General features: G+C 39.7%; 1 protein-coding gene across 10 annotated transcripts in view; it reads left to right on the forward strand.

Annotated features, from left to right (window-relative positions):
• Window positions 1-21,995, forward strand: part of LOC121317291 (serine/threonine-protein kinase MARK1-like) — an 85,264-nt gene that overhangs the window by 32,129 nt on the left and 31,140 nt on the right. For 4 of the 10 annotated variants that reach the window (XM_041253068.1, XM_041253071.1, XM_041253069.1 and 1 more), the window contains exon 4: window positions 8,997-9,023. The exons of 5 other annotated variants lie outside the window; for them this stretch is intronic. In XM_041253068.1, coding sequence (XP_041109002.1) covers window positions 8,997-9,023 — 27 coding nt within the window. Of the gene's footprint in view, window positions 1-8,996; window positions 9,024-10,599; window positions 10,653-21,995 lie in introns of those variants that run through there. One more of the 10 variants, XM_041253075.1, reaches the window with a different exon arrangement.

The following is a 21,995-nucleotide window of genomic DNA, read 5'->3' on the forward strand; positions in this document are numbered from 1 at the left end:
TGTTTCTTCTTGTAGCCTGCTGATGAATATTTTTTTGCTTAGAACCAACCTATGTTGCCTACATACTGAATGCATCAAACACAAAGGAGGAGTTTTCTTTTTAAAGACATTAAGCCATCAAGTTAAATAGATAATTTAGATAATAATTTTCCTTAAATAATGACATGGATAACAGTTAACATCACATTTTAAAATGTAGTATAGATTCAAACAGATGTGGTGTAATGCAGTCTTGCTTAGCTTGTGTGGCATTCTGTTTACAAGAGGGGGTGTTCAGTATTCGGCCCAAAAACTTGGATTCGGTGCATCCCTAGTTTAAAATATAACTTAATAGAATGTTTAACAGAAATACTTTGAGTGCTTATTAAACCGAAGAAACCTTTCAGGGAATCACAGTAAGAAATTAATTTTGATATATACTTGGATACATGTCAATTACCATATGGTTACATTCAGTTTTGCGTTTGTGTCAAACCATTTTTAAAACTATAGATAATTCCCTTCTAAATGACACCCTCTATATTAGGATGATTTTGAAATTTAGACTGCAAGGTTGCCTAGTTTGTGGAACTGCCTACAGTATATGTGTAGCTGGATATATTTTACTGGGGTACCATTACTCAGAAGTATGCACCAGCGACCCCTGTGGTTGACCTGCGGGTCTGCAGTGGAGCCGTTCAGATCTGTGTTGTCCTCCGGCACTATAGGTCTGGTGGCTTCACTGTGGATCCGCAGTGTGATAAACGATGGCTTGGCAAGAACACGTTTCGGGGGATGCGTGCGCCAGCCTCCGTTTCCAGAGTCACCGGGGGGGTTGCAGTAATGAACCAGGATTAATAACACAATTGGCATGTGGGACACATTCCCTGAATATGATGATAATACCTGAATGTGTATTAATGATATAGCTGGACTAATTAATGAAACTGCTGTGTCTTAGGAAAAAGAGCAAACTGCTGTTTTAAGAAAAAGGGCCCCTTGGTTCCTGGCAAGAATACTGAACTGAAGATGACTAGGGTTAGGAGGGGGGCAATTGGACAGGGTGGGGCTGAAAGGACAGTGAAGAGACTGCAGAACTGCAGACACAAGCGGTTTGGTGAAAGGAAGACAAAGTATAAATGTCAGCAAGTCCTAACTGCAACAAGAAGCTGCTGGCCGAAAGGAAGCAGACCAAGGACAAATCTCAAAGATTTGTGAGTTAAAAAGGCAAGATACACAAATGAGCTCATGAAAGTGGCTACTCAGCAGAGTGAAAAGACTCTGAATATCCAAACAAAACCTGAACATTTTGCGCTCCACATCGAATGCTAAACAAGGTGCTGTCACTCTAATCAAAGCTGCAACTCTGGGCCTAAAAACAGAACCAAGACGGGAACTCTGCCTGAAAACAGACCCAAGACGAGAAAGCAATCTGCAAGCGAGTCAACTACCACAAGCAACGAGACTGAGGCCTGGATGCAGGACTGCCGTGAAAATTAGAGACTTATCAGACAAACCAGTCTAGGTCTGCTGTATACTTAAAACCACAGTATCCAAAAGAAACTGCCCTGCTACCTGCGTAGCTAAAAGATTCAGTGAAGAGGACAGAGTGGACGGGCGCTGTTGTGGATCCTATACCGAGGACTGAAGACTTTCTTGTAGCTGTTTGTTGATTCTATCGAGAATTAAAAGCTTTGTTGCCAAGTTTGATCCAACGTGGGATTGAAGACTTTGTTGTGAGAGGAGAGCTTTTTGTACTGGACACTTCAACAGACTGAATTTCCAAAACAGTGGACCAAAAGTCTAAGCTTCAAGGAACCGTTGAGTATAATTTCAGTTGCTTTTTCCTTTCATGGAACTAAATTAATTGTAACACATTCACATAGAATTTAACTATTCATTATTTAGTTTGCACACTGCTCATGAATTTACTTTTCGTGAAACTTAATCTAGTAACTAGAAGTAATCTACCTCTGTTGTATGAAGAATTTCTTTAAAAGTAAACTTGCCATACACTTAATCTATATACCATTAATAAGCTGAATGTGATATATTCTAAGATTGTCTGCATCATCTCTGTCGAGGCTGTGTTTGTATGTGTGAGGGAGCGACTCGCTATGTCACAGCTTGCTTGTGCTGCAGTTTGTGTGTGAGGAGACAGGTGGTGTCATATTTCAGTTGCCTGCTAGCCAGCATGAATGTAGTGAGAGCTTTGGAATTGTGTTTGTGCTGAGAGACTAAGATTTACTTTCTAACTTTTCTGCTTTCTGTTTAATATTTGTGTATTAAATTAAATATTGTTAGTAAGAGAACTAACCAACCCAGATAAACTTTCAGTTATCAATTGCTAAATTATTCCTACAGGCGATTCCAAATTGGTGAGAACTGGGATAAAAATCATGGGCAACGACAAAATTAAATTAAAAAAATAAATATTTAAAAAAAAAAAAAGTACACATTTTCTTCGGGCTTCATCGTGTAGCTCTGAATTATTTAAAACCACAAAGCCTGCAGTGTGTTGTGGTGTTTATTTGTACCCACTTTGTCTCATGGATGTTTGCTCTCTGTTTGCAAAAAGAGGATTATATAGCACGGGTATTATCTTTTTACAAGCAGCGACACGGAGCCAAAGCGCTGAGTGTGCAGGGCTGTTAGACAGGGGTTACATTTAGTGAACTTCACATCTTTTTGTAGTATGAACTGGTATCTTGATGCCTGACTACAGTATCTTAGGGGATTCTCGATGTCATTTAAAAAAAAAAAAAAAAAAAAAAGGTGTTACTACTGACTTCAGGGAAACAGATGACAGCACATAAGGTGGTCTCTGCTGTAGTGCTGGATTAAATCGCAGGAGCACCTAGAGAAATGAGACATGGTAGGAATCCAGGATATGACGTCTGCTACTCTTCTTGTCAGGTCAGCTTTGGTCCTCCTTCATATCTATACCCTCAAGTCAAATCCAAGCTGTTACAAAATGAGGCCTCTGCTCTCTCTCCTGATTTAAAGCCTTGGTTGGTTGAAGCTGGTGCAGAATGGCTGTATCAAAGGTCAAAACATTTCCCTACTGTTGCACTTAGTTTTGGAGGTGAATTCAACTTGCACATGGTTCTGAAGCTGTCATCTTTTAAATAGGGGCTGTCATATTCTGTACGGTGTTTGAAGGGTAAGTTTCCCCTTTTTCGGTTGGTTAGATCAGAGCTGCCTGCAACTGGTAGTTAAGTGTAGAAATCGAAAAAAGCACGACTGCTTTTCAAATAAAGGACACGGATGAGCACACAGGTTTTGAACAGTCTAATGTGGTGCTTAATTTATCATGGTGTTTGCAAAGTAGTAAAATGTTATAACTGACAGTATACTATACACAGGCCAGAATTATGAATGCCTTTACTGTAACAATCAACTGTGCAGTTTAGAGATTATGAGACTATTCCCATGACTCTGCTAAGTACCTTTGTGATTCTCATATCTTCTTACACTGCTTACTGCTATTTGTCTGTGATTTCCTGTGTGCCACAAATGTGCAGATTGTGAAATATAGTTTAAAAAAGGTTTGGACAGCGGCACCCATGTCCAGTGCAACAATAATGCATGCTCTACTAGCACAGTTAATTCTGTAGCACATTATGTAAAAATATCATATGGGGATATTTGGGGAAGGCTCTGGGGAAAAATATTGTTCCTATAGCATTCAACATTTAGATTGAATGCCATTGGAACAATAGGTTTACCACAAGAAAATCATTTTCATGCATTCTTAGCAGGTGAGCTGTGAAACGTAACTGCCCCAATATAAATGTTCCTTTGCATTGTGCACCTAACCCTTCCACTTTTTGAAATGGCAGCAACAGAAAAAGACTGCAACTCAGAATTAGTGATATTTTGGACTTGTGCTGCAGATTTGAAGCCTGTTGGATTTTGTTGGTTGCTTCATCAGAGAGTTCCAAGCTGCTGTAGGTAGGTTGTCAGTGTCAGTTGATTTAGTACGCTGGCAATCCATGATCTGTTGCACCAACATAATGTAAATACAGTGCTCTTTGGGGTGAAAATGGTTTATTCCCAGGCAGGTGGCTATATTGGAGACATTTGTTCACACATTCTTAAGCCAGGGTCTGCATGTGGAGCTGTACATCCATATGGCACGTTATATTTTTGCATACAGGGAACAAAAATCAATTTGTGATGAAACTTGACAAAGTGACGCATGAAAGACAAATCCTAAAGTTGCAATCCGTTGGAATACAAGGAAGTGCATGCAAGTGGATACATGCCTTGTTACAAATAGGAAGCAGAGAGTCATTGTAAGAGGGGAAACCTCTACAGTAGCTGGGGCCACATATTCAGTGGAGTGATGCAGGGCTTCATGCTTGAACCGCTCCCGTTTCTTCGTTCAGGGGATAATTAGCAAATGTTTCAAATTTGCAGCTGATACAAAGCAGTCACCTAGCATTCCCAGGGTTTGGAGGAATGAGGTTTGAAGATAGCCTAGAACAAAGATGAATAGGGGGGACATGATTGATTGTGGGTTGACATAATTAACCCTAACCCTAACCAGTACCATGTGCAGCACAGAAACCAGGATCAGAGCATACAGTTGGAAATTTAGTATGCATAGACTTAGGGGTGAGTGTATGGAATGGGTTACCTAGTCCAGTTGAGGCAGAATCACTTGGATCCTTTAAGACCCAACTTGACCAAGTTTTGAGATCAACTGTGAACCGGAGCTAAGATGAGCCGAATGGCCTCCTCTTGTTCGTAATTAATTTATGTCCTGTCTGTGTGCATGCATGCATACATATATAATATGTTTTTTTACTGCAGTGTTTTACTTTCAGTACATTTTGGCATGTACAGGGCAACTGCCTGAAGGCGATGGTTATTTACTTTTCGATTATACTAACTGCGTATTTAGAGCCGGAAAGCTCTAAACAAGATTATTGAAACTTTCCTACCTAAACAGGTTGTAAGAGGGGACTTTTAGGTGTCCCTGTGGCAAGGTTATAAAACCATGCTCTCGCAGCCTTTCGTTACAAACCACTTTCTGCCATTTTAAGCAGTAAGTTGTAATAAATGCTGTAAGTGTGAGCATCTCAGAGGAGGTAGGCGATTTTGGCTGCCTGTTAAAAAGGGTATGTGAGAAACGTCTGAGGTTTGCACTCTACATAAATGTTTAATTGCTGCTGTACATTACCCACAGTGATAATGTTCATTCGGGTTTTGAAAAGGAACATTGCTTACATAGGACATGATGAGAATCTATTAGTATGTTAAGGGGTTAATGAATAAATTCAATGTCTTGTTTCATGAAACTTGTTGTACTTAAGTTTACCTTAAGTAGTTCTAGGTTTTGTGATGTGGGGGTTTTAAAGCATCTTGAAGCAACAGCCCCCAGTGGGAATGCATACTCTGGTATCCTTTTTATTATCATATATATATATATATTGTTGGTTGTATTAAAGTCTGTTGAAAGCAATAATAATAAGATATATTTCTTACAGCCGGCTTCTTACAAAAAAGACTCACTGGCAGGAGGGGGAGAGGGAAGCATCAAGCAGTCATAAATCTGTCTGAGTAGCAGGTGCTATCAATTAAACACCAAGTTCTTGTCCAAGGTACTGTTCATGTGAGGTCTATGAAGAAGTTGTGCTTCATTGTAAAAGTCTATTGATAGGTCACCTCTTCACTGCAGGCAGTGTAGTTATTTATGGACCAGGTTTGCACAGGAATTCATGTTTTAAAGTTTGTTTGAACCTTTTTCCCATCTCTAAGGTATTATGTTCCCCTCCCCTGGTGTAGCAGAGTAAAATCTGAAAGGACAGCTACAGTAAGAGGTTACTGGGTTTGATGATTTTTGGGAAAGGAGCAATAGCTGGATCAAACATGGTAATTGTGTGTACAGGAAATTAGCCCCTTCTGAGCTTCAGTTAGGATTGTTTTTTTTTTTAAAGTATCTATATATATATATAAAAAAATAACATTCAGTGCTTTGGGATCTGCTGCAGATCTATAGAGCATAATTGTATTAATCAAATTAATTTTCCACCAAAGTAGAGAACACTAATAATATTTTAAAGCGAAGTTTAAGAATGTGTAATACAATAATGTCCTTGTAGCGAGTACTGTGCCTGCATGGTTGAACTAGGCACAATTTAAGCCTACTTTTTCCTCTGATACAAAAACATCAAACTTGAAGAACAGATTTGTCAGACTGTGTAAAGGCCCATTTTTGAGGTTGACGCACACTTATCAGATTTTGAGTTTAATATTTGTTACCATACTTGCTCTTTTAGCTGAGTTTTATATAGGATTTCATTAAATTATATTAACACAAAGTGGTTAAATAATAGTTATGGTTTAAGCTTGAAGCCACTAAAGAAGGGAACTCCTTACAAAAAAGTCAGAAAAGGCCGTACCATCCGTAACTCTGCTGCATTGAGGTTAGTCTTTTAGCATAGATACTGATGCAATGGGCAAGGTAGCATTCAGTGAAAATGACTGAGGTAAGAAAATACATTAAAACCTCAGCAACAATACCTTTTTAACAAGGAAAAATTCCACTAAACAGTCCTAAGGGGGGCAGGAAAAAAAAAACTGTTTAAAATTACATTTTCACTGCTCCTCTGATCATCAACTGTTGAACATTGTTAATAATGTTTTATCAGGGGTGGTTTTAAAATTAATTTTGCTACCTAATTAGATTCAGTACTATTCCCATTTACACTTCTACCTGGCAACAAGGCTACAGGGGAGAACTGCATTATCTCCTGAGAATTGCTCATTCAGTTGTGATGAAACTTGGCATTCTTTAGTGCCAGGGTATCCAAATATTTGTGATTATTATCTTATTTTGCATGAGTTTTGTCCTTTAATTAGCTGGGATAATGAAGGCTAAATGTTATTAAACTTTGCATGGGCACTTTGTTACAAAAAATTGTAACAATATATCCCATGGCAACAAATCCAGCCAGTGTTCAGAGACTGCTACCCCAGCTCAGAGTATCATACCTGTAGATATTAGTTTTACAGGACTGCTGAAAAATTACATTCTAATCCATATTGTACACAGGGGAAATTTTGAATATTTGTACCCCCCTTTTATCTTTTTAAAATACTAATCCTGTTGATAAACCATTTAAAGAGACAATGTCACAAAGTGTTTATGTTCCAAAATTACACCACTCTATCTCATAACTTTGAGATATTAATGGTTGAAAATCATTGGTTTTCAATGGTTGAGTTTAACATGCAAACCAAGTTGAAACTGTAACTTTTGCGGAGCTGTCATGCCGCTATAATTTCAACAGGTTATTGTGTTGGGAAATTTCAGGGATAACCTTAAAAGCACATATACTTTTATATAGGTAGCTAATTTAATATCCAGTTCAGAGCCAAATCCAAATTCAGACAGGTGTAGAGTTTTGTTAAGTTAAATCGGAGGATTTCAGTACTGCTTTCTGCAGTGTCAGCTTCTGTATGTAAGACTCTATAGCTAATTCCCAGGCTCAGTGTGAGTGAGTCTGTCTTAACCCTTCTCTTCCCCACCCCCCCTCCCCCTGTTTCCTGTGTAGGTGAGAGCATACAGGATTTCACCAACTCCTCGGGCTCTGTGAAAGCGAGTCCTTCACTCTAATGTCCCTACCCTGCTCCCCCTCCCTTTCCTCCCCCTGCACTGTATCCCTCCCTACCACGCCCCTTCCTTTTATTATACTCCTCATCCAACTTCTCCTTGCCCCTGGCATCTTGAGCTACTCTGATCACCATTTCCCCTCAGTCCCTACTCTAGACTCCTCCATGCCTTTCAGCACCTCCCTTACATTTCACATCCATCTCCTTCCAATCTCTCCCTGCTGCAAAGTAATTAACCTGCGTCGCTCCACTCCTACCAACCTGACTTACCTTGGCCTTTACAGTAAAACCTCCCCTCCCTCGTCATCACCTGATCTCCCCAATCCCTAACCCTCCCTACCTTCACTCCTCAATGAAATTAGGCCTCTGGAACGTACGTTCAGTCTGTAACCAGGCCGCAGCCACCTTTAGATGCTTTCCTCTCACTCCACCTTGATGTCCTTGCTCTCACAGATTCATAGATCACACCACATAACACAGCCACTCACGCTGCCCTCACCTCCTCAGTCACCTCTTGTTCAGGGTTGTGGTAATATTTATTAAATTTACTTTAACTAGCAACATTGTATTTATGTTAAATGGATTTGGCCATTTTTTAAAAACGGAATTTGATGTTACCAAGAATGGAACAGTTAGCAGCCCTAAAGATGGTTACAATTGAAGGCAGTGCAGATGAGTGTTTTATGCAGTAGTATAAAGCAATTTTATGCAGGCCACCAGTTAAGCATGCAGTCTGTATCTATGATAACAACTGACAGGGCTGCATAGGATCAGAGGATGAATCAAAATCACAGGCAGAGCCACAATAGAAGTTTAAAGTAAATTGTAAATTTGTTTAGATACTTGTGTTGGAATATTGTTTCAAAATTGTATAATGCAACAAAAATATATTAAAAGGGTTACTGTGTGGCTGAAGTTTTCTCTCTGATAATTTACCCTTTCTCAGTCAAAATAGCAAGCTTCTCAATATCTAAAAAGCTTAGTGGGAATGCTGGATGTGGTTAACTTAGAAGAGATTCAGAAGGGAAGATGGATCAAGTAATCGTTATGCCTGGTTACTTGTTAGGAAGGGAATAGGACTGCATAGTAAAAATAGAAATCACTTCTGGAGTGCGTAAAGGACATAAAGATAGTGCCATCACTGAGAAATTGCCACTGTACTGTAGCTGCTGATCCTGCCTGTGCCTGCTAGCTTTAGCGCTCTGAATTAGTCAGGATCACATGGGGGAAGTTTAATGTAAAGGTGTGTTGTTGTTTTTTTTTTTTTTTTTTTTTTTTTTCCATTTATATATAACTGTCCGATGCCATTTGATATGCTTATACTTGTTCTGGGTGGTTTTGCTGCAGTTTTCCCAATAATTCGTTTTTTCCTGTTTCTCCCTCTGTTCTTTTAGTTTCACATGACCTTGCTTTCTAAACAGGTAGGTGACGCGCCGCCTTTTTTTCTAAAACCCACCCCTTCATTTCATCTTTGTGTGTGTGTGTGTGTGTGATTTATACTGATTGGCAGAAGTAACACACTAGACTGTCAGACCTATCATGTTTTTTTCCTACAGTAATTTATTCATTGTATAGTAGCACCCCCCCCCCCCCCCCCCCCCCACAGGTTTCACAGAATCTGTTACTACACATTGTGATTCATATGCTATAGCAGCACATCTGTGCCTCATGAGGTGTTTGAACATCCGTATCAGCTCTGCTTGGTTTTAAGAGCATCTTTTAAGTCCGCGTTAAAGTTAATGTCCTAAAGAATGCCTAACGTGCTCAACAAGGTTTAAATTGGGAGAACACGTTTATGCTCGCAGCTGTAAAAAAAAAAAAACCCTGTCCATTCCACAAGTAGCATGTAGATATTAAAATGGGTCAATGCCTTAATATTCAAAACTGTGGAAAGGTCATATTCAACATATCACCTTGCAGTTAAGGATTTATGAATGACCTGGAAATGTGTGCAGGTGCAGTACTGTAGATAGAGACAGATATGCTGACTCTGGGCTGGGGACACTAGGACAGTCAAGTTTTTACTGTGGAGTGAATGCTGATAAACTTGAGCCATTTGAACTCATGATCCCCTTTATCCTTTAAAATAAATTGGTGTTTCTTTCCCTGTGTGTTTTAGTGAAAAACAAAGTATTACCTTCAGGCTGAACTCCATTTAGTTTAGTGTACTCAATACACACTAGAGCACTAGTTCTGAAACTGAGGGCTGGGGACCTCTGTTAGGCCATGAGATATGACACCAAAGCAATATTCACCCAGGCCAGGGAATCAAAAACAGGATTTCACTAGGGCCCGAGAGCCAAGAAAGTATGAAAACCCTGGACTAGACATTCCTTTAACACATTTCTAGCATTATCTGCTGGTTTCCAGAAAACCTGATTTATTTATTTATTTATTTACATGTTTTTGTATTCAAGATACTGAGCACAGTCTTGTATACCAATCAGCATTTCTAAAATGTGCACAATCCTCATTTTTGTAGTAGTGATTAGTACTGTACCTACCAGACCATTTGTTTATTAAAACTTTCACCACTGCATATCTAAACAGAGGTTGAAGAAAGATAACTCCATTCATAAATTCAGAGCGCTATTGCAGTGAAGAAAAGCTATCTCAGAACAGCTGCGGCTGCCATAAAGTCACTTGAAGTATATGGACACATACTGTGACTTAGTCATTTTAAAGTTATTGAATTCTGGTACTGGCACAGAACAAGCCAAGGGAACAAAATGATGCAATAAAACTTCACATGTGTCCATGTGGGGCACAGTTGATTCCCATATGTGCATGGTTGATTTAACTGAAAAATTCTAAACCTGTGTGTTTGAGGCCTCTGCTTCATTCATTCATTCAATCATTCATCTGTCAATCATTTATATCACTCAGTGATGTTCACATTCATAATTAATTCATCAGGTTATCTGGGTCTCACCTGAAACCCCTATTGGCATTTTTATTGTGCCATTGTGTTCCCCATTGTTTTTTTCTGTGTTTCAGCCACTATGCAAACGGGCCACTCTACATTTGTGGTTTCCTTTCAAGTACGAAATGTAAGCATTACCGAATGGGTATGTACCTCCAAAAGACCAGAATCCTGAAAATTCTGGACTTGACGGAGAGTCTTGTTCAGATAAGTGTAATTGTTGCTTATATCTGTATATATTTCACATGTATGTGTTTTTACACACTTTGTATATGATAGTTAACTAATCGCTGTAGTTTTTCTATTTACGTATGCATTTGTGTGCACTACGCTAGTTACATCCCGCTGCTTCCTTTTTCCTTCCCAGGGATCCAGCAATACAAGTCGGCTGACTTTGTGTTCTTCCCTCAGGCTGCAAAGCTCCATCTGGAACTTACTTAATTTCAAATTTTTTGCTTTTTTAGAACTGTACAAGACGTTTTATATTGTTTATGTAATTAAGTACTTCAGCTGGGCTTGGCAGCACTGTGCAGGACCGAGATACTCGCTTCGGTTGTTGCTTGCAATTTCAACATCAGTATCTTGATGCCATTTTGGTGACGACTTTTAGCATGCAGGCTTCCCTCAGTCTCGTGTTGGTTTTGCCAGTGGCTTTTACAAGTTACCACCCGTGGTGTCTGCGAACCAGTGGGCCTGTACCCATTCCGAACGGTACCGAGGTCCCCGACTTGCTTCTGCACCCGACCCGCTGCCCTCTCAGTACCGTACCTGTACTGACCCGGTGCCAAAGTCATCAAATCGGCACCGAGCCGACATGGTACCGACCCTGTTCCGACTTCATGCTGTACCTGCACTGACCTGGTGCTAAAGTCATCATACTGGTACTGAACCGACCTGGTGCCATCCCGACACCAACTCGGTGCTAAAATTACCAGTACTGAACCGGTTCCGAACCATGATCTGGTGTTAAGTACACCAAACTGACACAGTTCCGACCTGGTACCGAACCCATGCTAAAGTCACCGAACCAGTCCCTGCCCAGTCGATGTAAAAGCAGATTGAGGCAACAGCTGTACAACCCCAAACTGTACACTGCATTGCTTGCTACTTGCATTATTCCTATGGAAGACAAGCACAGCATGTGCGCTTCCTGCCTGGGTTAAGAGCATTGCAATCAGGCACTAGTTAACCACAGCTTCTGCACATTTTGTGCCCCTTTCTCCAAACGCATGCTTGAGAGGAGATTGTCCTGCAGATCTAAGGAGCATTCTGCATCCCTTACTCCTGCTCAGGACTCTTCCCCTATCACTGCTCGCAGAGAGGTTGCTGCATCCTCGCCCCATGGCTCTGTGGCAAGAGAGAGTGGACGACGCACCCAGGACTGTAGCCCAGGCAGGAAACCATCTTCACGGTGTTCCACATCCTCGAGCTCTGTCTCTCCCTCCCCTCCCCCGCGGAGGAGGAAGAAGAGTCCCCGTTCCAGATGAACGGCAGGCTAGGAGCAGATGGAAAAAACCTGGGCAGCTGTTTCCCACCGGGGAACTGTTCTTGCTGAATTGCTGCGGTAACACTCTGACCCTCAGGCCTCACCTTCCCTCTTGGGGCCGGCTGAGAGCACAGATTGGACACAGCAGGACATACTGTCCATCGCTGCCTCTGAGGAGGAGGGTGAACATGAACTGGCCTTCCCGTCTGAGGGCATGGAGGAACAGCACGTCCCCAGCGGTAAAGCATTGCCTGCTGGCCGAGCTCATACCGCTAATAAAAAGGGCCAATGCAACCTTGCAAGTTCCCTGGCCTACAGCAACGGAAGCAAAGCAATGAATTTCTGATGATGAGCCTACTGCTTCTCCCATATCTCCCCGTCCACCAGTTCACTCGGATGAAATCCAGTCTTTCTGGGACCATCAGGTAACAGCTCCTGCTGTTTCCCGTATGATGGACCCCCTATATAGGGTGGATGATACAGAAGAACTGGGCCTGGCCCATTCTCTGCCAGTTGAGGCTTCTATTGCTGCCTTGGTCCAGGCACCTAGCTGCGTCTGACGAGATGCTACAGCCTTTGGCACATAAACCAGCAGCAACCTGGTGAAAAACCGGCACAGCCAGCTGCGCCCGCTGCCAGAGGTAATGCACGAGACCTGCCCATGACTGCTTGCCACGGGGGCAATAATAGGTCTCGCCACCCTGTGCAAAGACAGAAGGCACAGCGAAACAGCAGCTCTAGGAGTTTGCTACCACAGGCCCAGGGCCCCTTCTCAGGGAGCCATCTGGACTATTGGCTCCAGTACACCACAGACATCTGGGTGCTTACTACCATTCAGACCAGCTATTCGCTACAATTCAATCACGGTCTCTCGTGTATTATGTTGACAGAACAAGAAAGTTGGCGGCAGTCTGAAAAATTTTTGTCTGCATTGGGACCAAGTCCCATAGTCAAGCCCTGCCTAAGCAGTGGCTGTCCAAATCTCACGACCCATCCAGTGAGGGACCTTGCTACCTCGTGGGCTTTGTTCCAGGGTTATTCTGTCGGACATATGCAGTGTGGCGGTATGGGCTACTCCCAATACCTTTACTAGGTTCTACAGGCTAAATGTCGTGGATCCTCAAAACCCTGATTTTGTAACTACAGTGTTAAGGGCAGCTTCCCAGTCGGCACTTACAACACAGGCATAGAAGTGTAAATGTAAAAGTAAATGGCCAAAATGGTTTAATAGATCAATTAAAAAAAATATTCAGCGAAAAAAGGCACTTTACAGAGCATTAAAAAAGGACCAAAAAGAAAGTACACAGAAAGAGTACACGGAACTGCAAACGCAAGTCAAAAAGGAAGTTAGAAAGGCCAAGAGAGAAATATAAATGAACATTGCTAAGGGGGCTAAAACCAATTCAAAATGTTTTTCCAATGTTACAACAGCAAGAGAACATTCAAAGAGAAGGTTAAATGTTTAAGAGATACAAATGGCAAAATTGTAGATGAAGAAAAAAAATAGCAAATATATTAAATGATTACTTTTCACAAGTTTTTACAAAGAAGATACGGACAACATGCCCCACATGTCATCCAGTTTTAAATAACTTTAGCATAACCGAGGCAGAAGTGTTAAAGGGACTAGGAGCTCTTAAAATAAACAAATCCTCTGGGCCGGATGAGATCCTCCCAACAGTACTCAAAGAAATGAAAGAAGTTATTTACAAACCGCTAACCAAGATCATGCAGCAGTCTCTTAAAACAGGGGTGGTACCGACAGACTGGAAAATTGCAAACGTAATACCGATCCACAAAAAGGGAAACAAAACTGAACCAGGTAACTACAGACCAGTAAGCCTGACTTCTATTATATGCAAACTTATGGAAACTATAATAAGATCCAAAATGGAGAATTACCTATATGGTAACAGGGTCCCGGGAGACAGTCAACATGGTTTTAGGAAGGGGAGATCGTGTCTAACTAACTTGCTTGATTTTTTTTGAGGATGCAACATCGATAATGGATAATCGCAAAGCATATGACATGGTTTATTTAGATTTCCAGAAAGCTTTTGACAAAGTCCCGCACAAAAGATTAATTCTCAAACTGAACGCAGTTGGGATTCAAGGAAATGCATGTACATGGATTAGGGAGTGGTTAACATGTAGAAAACAGAAAGTACTGATTAGAGGAAAAACCTCAGAATGGAGTGTGGTAACCAGTGGTGTACCACAGGGATCAGTATTAGATCCTCTGCTATTCCTAATCTACATTAATGATTTAGATTCTGGTATAGTAAGCAAACTTGATAAATTTGCAGACGACACAAAAATAGGAGGAGTGGCAAACACTGTTGCAGCAGCAAAGGTCATTCAAAATGATCTAGACAAGATTCAGAACTGGGCAGACACATGGCAAATGACATTTAAAAGAGAAAAGTGTAAGGTACTGCACACAGGAAATAAAAATGTACATTATAAATATCATATGGGAGATACTGAAATTGGAGAAGGAATCTATGAAAAAGACCTAGGAGTTTTTGCTGACTCAGAAATGTCTTCATCTAGACAATGTGGGGAAGCTATAAAAAAGGCTAACAAGATGCTCGGATACATTGTGAAAAGTGTTGAATTTAAATCAAGGGAAGTAATGTTAAAACTGTACAGTGCACTAGTAAGACCTCACCATGAATATTGTGTTCAGTTCTGGTCACCTCGCTATAAAATAGATATTGCTGCTCTAGAAAGAGTGCAAAGAAGAGCGACCAGAATTATTCCGGGCTTAAAAGGTGTGTCATATGCAGACAGGCTAAAAGAATTGAATCTGTTCAGTCTTGAACAAAGAAGACTACGCGGCGACCTAATTCAAGCATTCAAAATTCTAAAAGGTATTGACAATGTCGACCCAAGGGACTTTTTTGACCTGAAAAAAGAAACAAGGTTTAGGGGTCACAAATGGAGATTAGACAAAGGGGCATTCAGAACAGAAAATAGGAGGCACTTTTTTACACAGAGAATTGTGAGGGTCTGGAATCAACTCCCCAGTAATGTTGTTGAAGCTGACACCCTGGGATCCTTCAAGAAGCTGCTTGATGAGATTCTGGGATCAATAAGCTACTAACAACCAAACGAGCAAGATGGGCCGAATGGCCTCCTCTCATTTGTAAACTTTCTTATGTTCTAAGTGATACTCTCCCTCAATTTTTTCACTCTAGCTACTTGTTACCGGGGATCCAAATATTAACGCAACAGTTGGCTTTCGGCTTAGCCTTGCAGCATTCTGGTCGTTCCACAACATTGCCCGTGCGACAGCTTTGCTACGCTCACCCATTCAGTAACAGTTACATTTCGTACTTGAAAAGGAACGTTCAATTATTATCATAACCATGGTTCCCTCAAATTGAAATATAACCATTAACCTTCAAGGTCACAGCGTCCATGACTGCAGCAGGCTTGAAGGAAAAATGATGCTGGGATCTGTGTGCAGTCCTTTTATACCCTCTGGGGCGGGGCCACGACTGCATCACAGGCTCAAAGAGCAGCTTTGGTATGCAATATTCAGGATTCGTGTCTTTAGGAGGTAAATACCCATTCAGAAATGGTTACATTTCTATTTCAGGGAACCAGGGTTATGATAATAACCTAACGTTGTAGAGCTTTCTACCTCATCTCACCCGACAGGGGACAGAATTTATGGCACACAACACACATGGCCTTGCCTTAAGGTTGTTTGTCCATTACATTTATGGTTGTTATTGGAGACAATACCAAAAACGTTCCTTTTTTAATGATTTGAATACAGCTTTTCCCAGTGAGCATTGACATGGTTTTGGCATTATGGCTTAATCCTTGTACAATTGCAAATAGTCAAGCCCACATAATATCAGTCCTGTTAATGACCCTCTCTGTTTTATTGTAATGTCTATTATTTATTGGGAGTCAATTGGTTATCACTTTGGTTATTGTCACATTCTTGTAATACTCACATTTAACAGAGTTGCAACTGATTTCCATTCAACCTAATATCACTTTGGGAAGTAAAAGCCTAAAATGTTTTGAAATGTTCCAGATGTAAAGTACAGCAGCACAGTGTAGCATACAGAACAACGTGTTTGCTTACAGCTTTCTGTTTTGTGTTGTACATGTGCAGTGTGATGAACCGTATATTGAAGGGAAATATTATAGTGAACCAGACAGTAATCGGTGCAGTACCTGCAGATTACATTTTTTTTAACTGGTTTCTTAATGTAGGTCAGCATGTACCCTTTTACTGTCTGACTGTCTGGGAGTTCCTGGCAAATGTGGATTAGTCTGGTTCTGAGCAATACAACCTTTTTTTGTTATTGCCTGAGAATGCAATTTAACATTCCAGCCATGTGACCTGGTGTTGATGTGTTATCAATATGTACCCATGCCAGGCACAGAGACTCAGAGCAGACACAGCGTGATAGGCTTCAGGGACACACCACATAGTAGGCACAGTTCCTTTAAAGCAAATTGCAATTGCAGACCCACTGCGGTTCAAACTGGTTCAAACACATGGAGGTGTATCGTTGCTGCAGGCTGTCCAGTGTCTGTTTATTAATAGCTCTGTAGAAAAACATTAAAGGCAGCCGTTTTCGTGGTTCGAAAGCATGGGTTTAAGGTGCTGTTTTGAATGAGCAAGTGGGATGACTGATTTGTTAAATTTCGGGCTTTCTATGTTGGCAGCTGTAGTAGGCAGTTGGGCCTTTACTAAAGACACATATCTATCTCAATACAGGAATTAGCCGTTTTTGGGAGGTTACAGCACTAATTAATCTGCCATGTTATGCTATATATGGGCGACGCACCGTTACCTAGGATAGGCAGTTGTCTCCAGGTACTAATTTACCAAAAAAAATAAAAAAAACACAATTTGAAATGGGTTGGAGAGGTTGGATTCAAACCAATCACCAGTTCATTCCGTTTGTCTTTTTCCTCAGTTAAGGGAAAAAGATCCGGCAAGTGTGTACAGTTTATTTTAAGTAAGCTAGTTCACATTCTACTTTGTCATTCTATAGCTGCTATTTCACATTTAATAGGAACTTCTTAAAATATTTTAACCTAAAGAAACAAACAAAAAAATAATACTGTTTGTTGACAATGCTCCTGTAATCTGTCATATTTGATATAGGAAACGCACAGGCTGAAAACTGAGCTTCCTTCAGGGAACTACAAATGTGAACATGCTGTGCAAATTTAATTACGATTAATCACCTCCTTATAATTACTGCACCAGATTGTTTACCTTATTATCACACTGTACTGTAGTAGCATTGTAACTGGCTTGTTAAATACCGAATTAGTAAATTATCAGCAGTTGAGGATGAAATCATTTGTGGCCAAACCTCCCCCAGTAATGGAGCAGACAGCTGGCTGCCCATTGGATAGTGGTGATACAGTAAATAGGTCACTGCTACATCTGAAATTCAGATGCATGACCATTTTTTCCATTTATTTTCTCAAATTTCCCAGATAACTGTTCAAAGGCATTTTATCTAGAAACCCCTTAAAGCAACACAAAGATTTGTGTTTGTAATAATAATTGAATAAAAACTGTATGGGCAGTAATAAATAATCTCTTCAACTGGTAGCATGGGTAGACATGCCTGTCTACAGGTTTGTTATACTCCACGGAGGATGAGTATGCACAGTGAAGGGGATCGTGCAGTAACACTTAGATATATTGTTTTTGTATGGGTTTTCCTCAGAACCTGTTCTTGAGGGTGTCTGAATTGAGCTCATTGTGACCTACTTTTCTTGAGCTCTCATCTCTGAGTAACTGAGCTATGGACAGTTATTGAGAAGCTGAGATTGATTATATTGATTAGAAGTTATTCCGTCTATGATCAAAGCCACAGTGACCTCTTTTTTTTTTTGCACTTGCTTAATCATAGTACAGTTCATCTGACATTTATAAATGAAGTGTGGGGTAAAATGCCAGATTTATGTATTTATTTGTTTGTTTGTTGCTGTTTTGGTGCAGTGTTATACGTTAAGATCCTCCAGTCTCTCAGAATCACTGTTTGAAGCCAGTAGCCAGACCAGTGGAATACGTTACCGTACCAGGAACTCATTTAACACGTAATGTACACAAGCATTGTTTCATTGTTTTGTTGAAATGATGCTGCCTGTCCACAGGAAGTAATTGCAAACAAGACAGTACTTTTTAGCATTCTGCCCTGTCTTTTATATAACCATCCCTCTAAGGGGATGTATATGTTTAGGTTAATCCATCAGCACCCCTGTCTCTGCAGCACCTGTTCTAATGAGTCGTTGGAAATAGACATCCTTATATTCATGAAACACTGTGACCTAAAATGGTGACTGTTCTGCCTTTCATCAAATAAGATTCCTCTGCTGTCAAAAGCAAAGACTAGCAGCATTCTTTACAGCAATTGCTTTAGTCAGGGTTGGCTTTGTAGGCTACCACGTACAGACTATTGTATACTTGGTTATTACAACCATTTATAGGTTCTGCACAGAGTAGTGTATGAAATATCTGATACTGGGTTCATTACTGGAATTTTAACACTTTCCACATTGTGCCATTTACAGCAGTTAGGGTTTAATAATATTAATACTTTGCAATTGATACACATCAAAGGAACCATTCCTTCAAAAATAGAAATGCTCTAATTGTGGTATTGTAATTTCTAGCACCCGGTTCCAATCCAAGTGCCAATGCCGTTGAGCAAACTCCAGGCGCTTACATTTGTTGGTTGCTCTCAATAAAGGCTTTTTTTTGGCAACCCTTCCAAATAGGCTGTTGGCATGGAGGTGGCATCTAATTGTAGGTTTGGAGACTTGATGACCCCAAGATGCAACCAAGTTCTGTAATTCTCCAACTGTGGCCCTTGGATTTTTCCTTTTGCCCAGGCAGATTTACCACTGTTCCACTGGTTTTGAACTTATTAATTATTGCCCCAATAGTGGTAAGTGGTATATTTAGGTTTTTAGCTATTTTTTTGTACCCATTGCCAGATTTATGAAGGTCAACAACCATTTGTCTCTCTTCATTTGTGAGTTCTTTGCCTTTCCCCATGGTGATGGATGACAAATGGATTTTACATGCTTGTTACCTCATTTTTATACCCCAGTGAAACAGGAAGCCATGGAAGGCCACAATACAGTTCCTTAAGACTGAGATGTACTTATAAAAGTAGAATGTTAATGCAGATTTAATTTTGTTTGATTTTATTTATAAGAATCTTTAGGGGTGCCAAGAATTTTGACACCTATCTTTTTGAGAAAAAAAAAAAAATGTATTGCGTGTTAAAAATAAGCATTTTCTCTGAGCAATTGTATTAGTATAACAGAATATGGTTTTCCCATGTTTTTGAACATAAAATATAGCTCAATACCTGTGTTTATTTTATACCGCCTTTTTTGCTCATTTTTATCAAGGGTGCCAATAATTTTGGAGGTGCCTGTGAGTGTGTGTAATTTGAGGATTTAAAGAAAACTGGGGCAAATATTCTTCTCAAGAACTAAATTGGAAAGGTGTATGTCAGTGGTAATTCTGTGGTCCATTAATAATAACCGTGCGGCTTGCAATATGGAATACTTAATCAGCAGTTATTGCACAGATAGTTTCTTACCAAAAAGATCAAATAAGTAGTCCTTTATTTAAAAATAAATAAGCAAATAAAATATTGTGGAGCTCATTAAATAAGTGTGCTTCCTCTTTTTGAATGAAATATTTCCTTGGCAGAGTTTGCAAAACAATTCCATACACTTTGCTTGGATGCCATTGTTATGTATTCACAAGACAACCAAACACACGTGTCTCTTGCAACTGCTGTGCAAATCCAATTTACAGTAGCTATTGCGACAGTCCATAATGTAGTCGCGGTGCTGTACTACTGCATTAGTTTTAAAACTGAATATGGCCAATATGTAGTAAAGAATTCCACAGCATAACGCACCTTTAACATTAATAACTGTATTTAAATGGATATTATCAGGCTTCCAAGCTGGCTTGGGAAGCCTATTGTTGTTTTTTTTACGTGGTGTAACCAATCAACGTGTAATTGGCAGATATCATCCCATGAAGATTACAGTTCAGATGCAAAAAAAAAAAATTGCGCTCCTGCATCAACCAAGATGGCGGCCTGACACATTTTTTTTGAAGAACATTTCAAAATCTTCTTTTTGGGAAGCGATGAACCGATTGATCTGAAACTTTGCATATGTCATCAACCAAACCTGCTTCAAGTTTGCGAAGCAGAAGGTGCTGCAATAAATTTTACTATCAAAATGGCTGCCACCAAATTCACCATAAAGTGCCCAAAAATCAAAACTACTTCTGTTTGCAAACCATTTAACCAACTTTGGTAGGCATCATCCTGGGGACAGTGAAATTCAAACATGGCAAGATGGTGTTCTTTTGTAAAACAACACCTAGGTTTCGTTCCTAAATTTAAAACCGCTTCAGTCGAACAGTTTAGTTCTTCACTCCAGAATTGACAAGCATCATCCCTGTGTCAATACAGTTGACTTTTTCAAAAATGTGTTTGTGGTAAATCAATATGGTCACCTGACTCATTTCTTTAAAAGCCTTTAAAAACCCTCAGTCAATGTAAAACTAGCTCATAACTCCTTACAAAGTGCAGATAGGTTAATGGTTACTATGGAACATATATAGGATACCATGTACTCTATACAAAAGTGACATTGCCTGTGACTTTTCACCTTTTAAAATGTAAAACTAGCTTATAACTCCTTGCAGAGTCTATTTCAGTTAATGGTTACTATATAACACAGATATGTACCCATATATGCTTTATCCAAAAATCACCTTGCCTGTGACCTTTTGACCTCTCTCGGATCAAATGTAAAACTAGCTTCTAACGCCTTACAGTGCTCGTAAGGTTATGGTTAATTAAGGAACCCATATATGCTCTATTAAAAAATGACCTTCATTGTGACCTTTGACCTCTCATTAAGGTTAAATGTAAACTGAGCTTATAACTTCTTAGTGTGTAGATGGGTCATGGTTACTATGGTGTTTAATGTTATAAAGCATTGTGAGATAATAAACTAATGCAGTATATTGAATTGAAACTGCTCCATACAGTGTGTTTCCATTTTTTACACATTTATCAATCACCTTATTATTGACGTTTCGTTCTGCAAGAGAAAAGCGTTGGACATTACATTGTATAAATACAGGGTCAGTCCATGTCAGATCAATCACCTTCGAAACCAAAGCAAAGGTTCATTGATGTTGATATACTTTCACTTGTATGTATCTGTTATTGTTGACTCATTTCATAGTTTAGTCAGTGAGACAGGTTAACATTTTGTTTTAAATAATAAACATAAACGGTTTAAATTACTTTTTCTTGTATTACGTTTCATTTAATATTATTATTACTGACAATTATTTTTATAATATTTTGTTTCAGGTTGCCATTCTTTCTTGTATTACGTAATATTTAATGAGTTAATAAACTTCTAGCCTATTATTATTATTAATTATTATTATTTTCTGTTCTGCAGCATTGTCAACCCTAGATAGTTAGGAATTCAAAAGAGCTTATGAGAAGATTTCAGGCAGTTGAGAGCAAGAGAGTGCTTTGTCAGATTGTGTGTGTGTGTTTCTTCTTTATTTAAAAATGGATATTGAGTCGATAGTCGAATAGACTTCTAAAAGTGATAACCGTTCATCATTAGCAACAGTGTTATTTCCCCAATGTGTTATAAATATTGTTTGATACACTATACTTAAATGGCAATGATACCTCGTGTGTGTGTGTGTGTGTGTGTTGAACAGTCATTCGTCTTACCAAGTGGTAGTTAAAAATCTGGTGAATGAACTGAGTTAAGGCAAAGGGAACCAATATTTATGAATTAACTCCATTGACTTTTATAGAGGTGGAGTCATAAATGTGCATACAGGTAAAAAGTATATACATACAAGTGAAAGTATATCAACACTATTGCCATGTAGGTATAGTGTATCAAACAATATTT

The sequence above is a fragment of the Polyodon spathula genome, chromosome 6, assembly GCF_017654505.1.
Source record: "Polyodon spathula isolate WHYD16114869_AA chromosome 6, ASM1765450v1, whole genome shotgun sequence".
NCBI lineage: Eukaryota > Metazoa > Chordata > Actinopteri > Acipenseriformes > Polyodontidae > Polyodon > Polyodon spathula.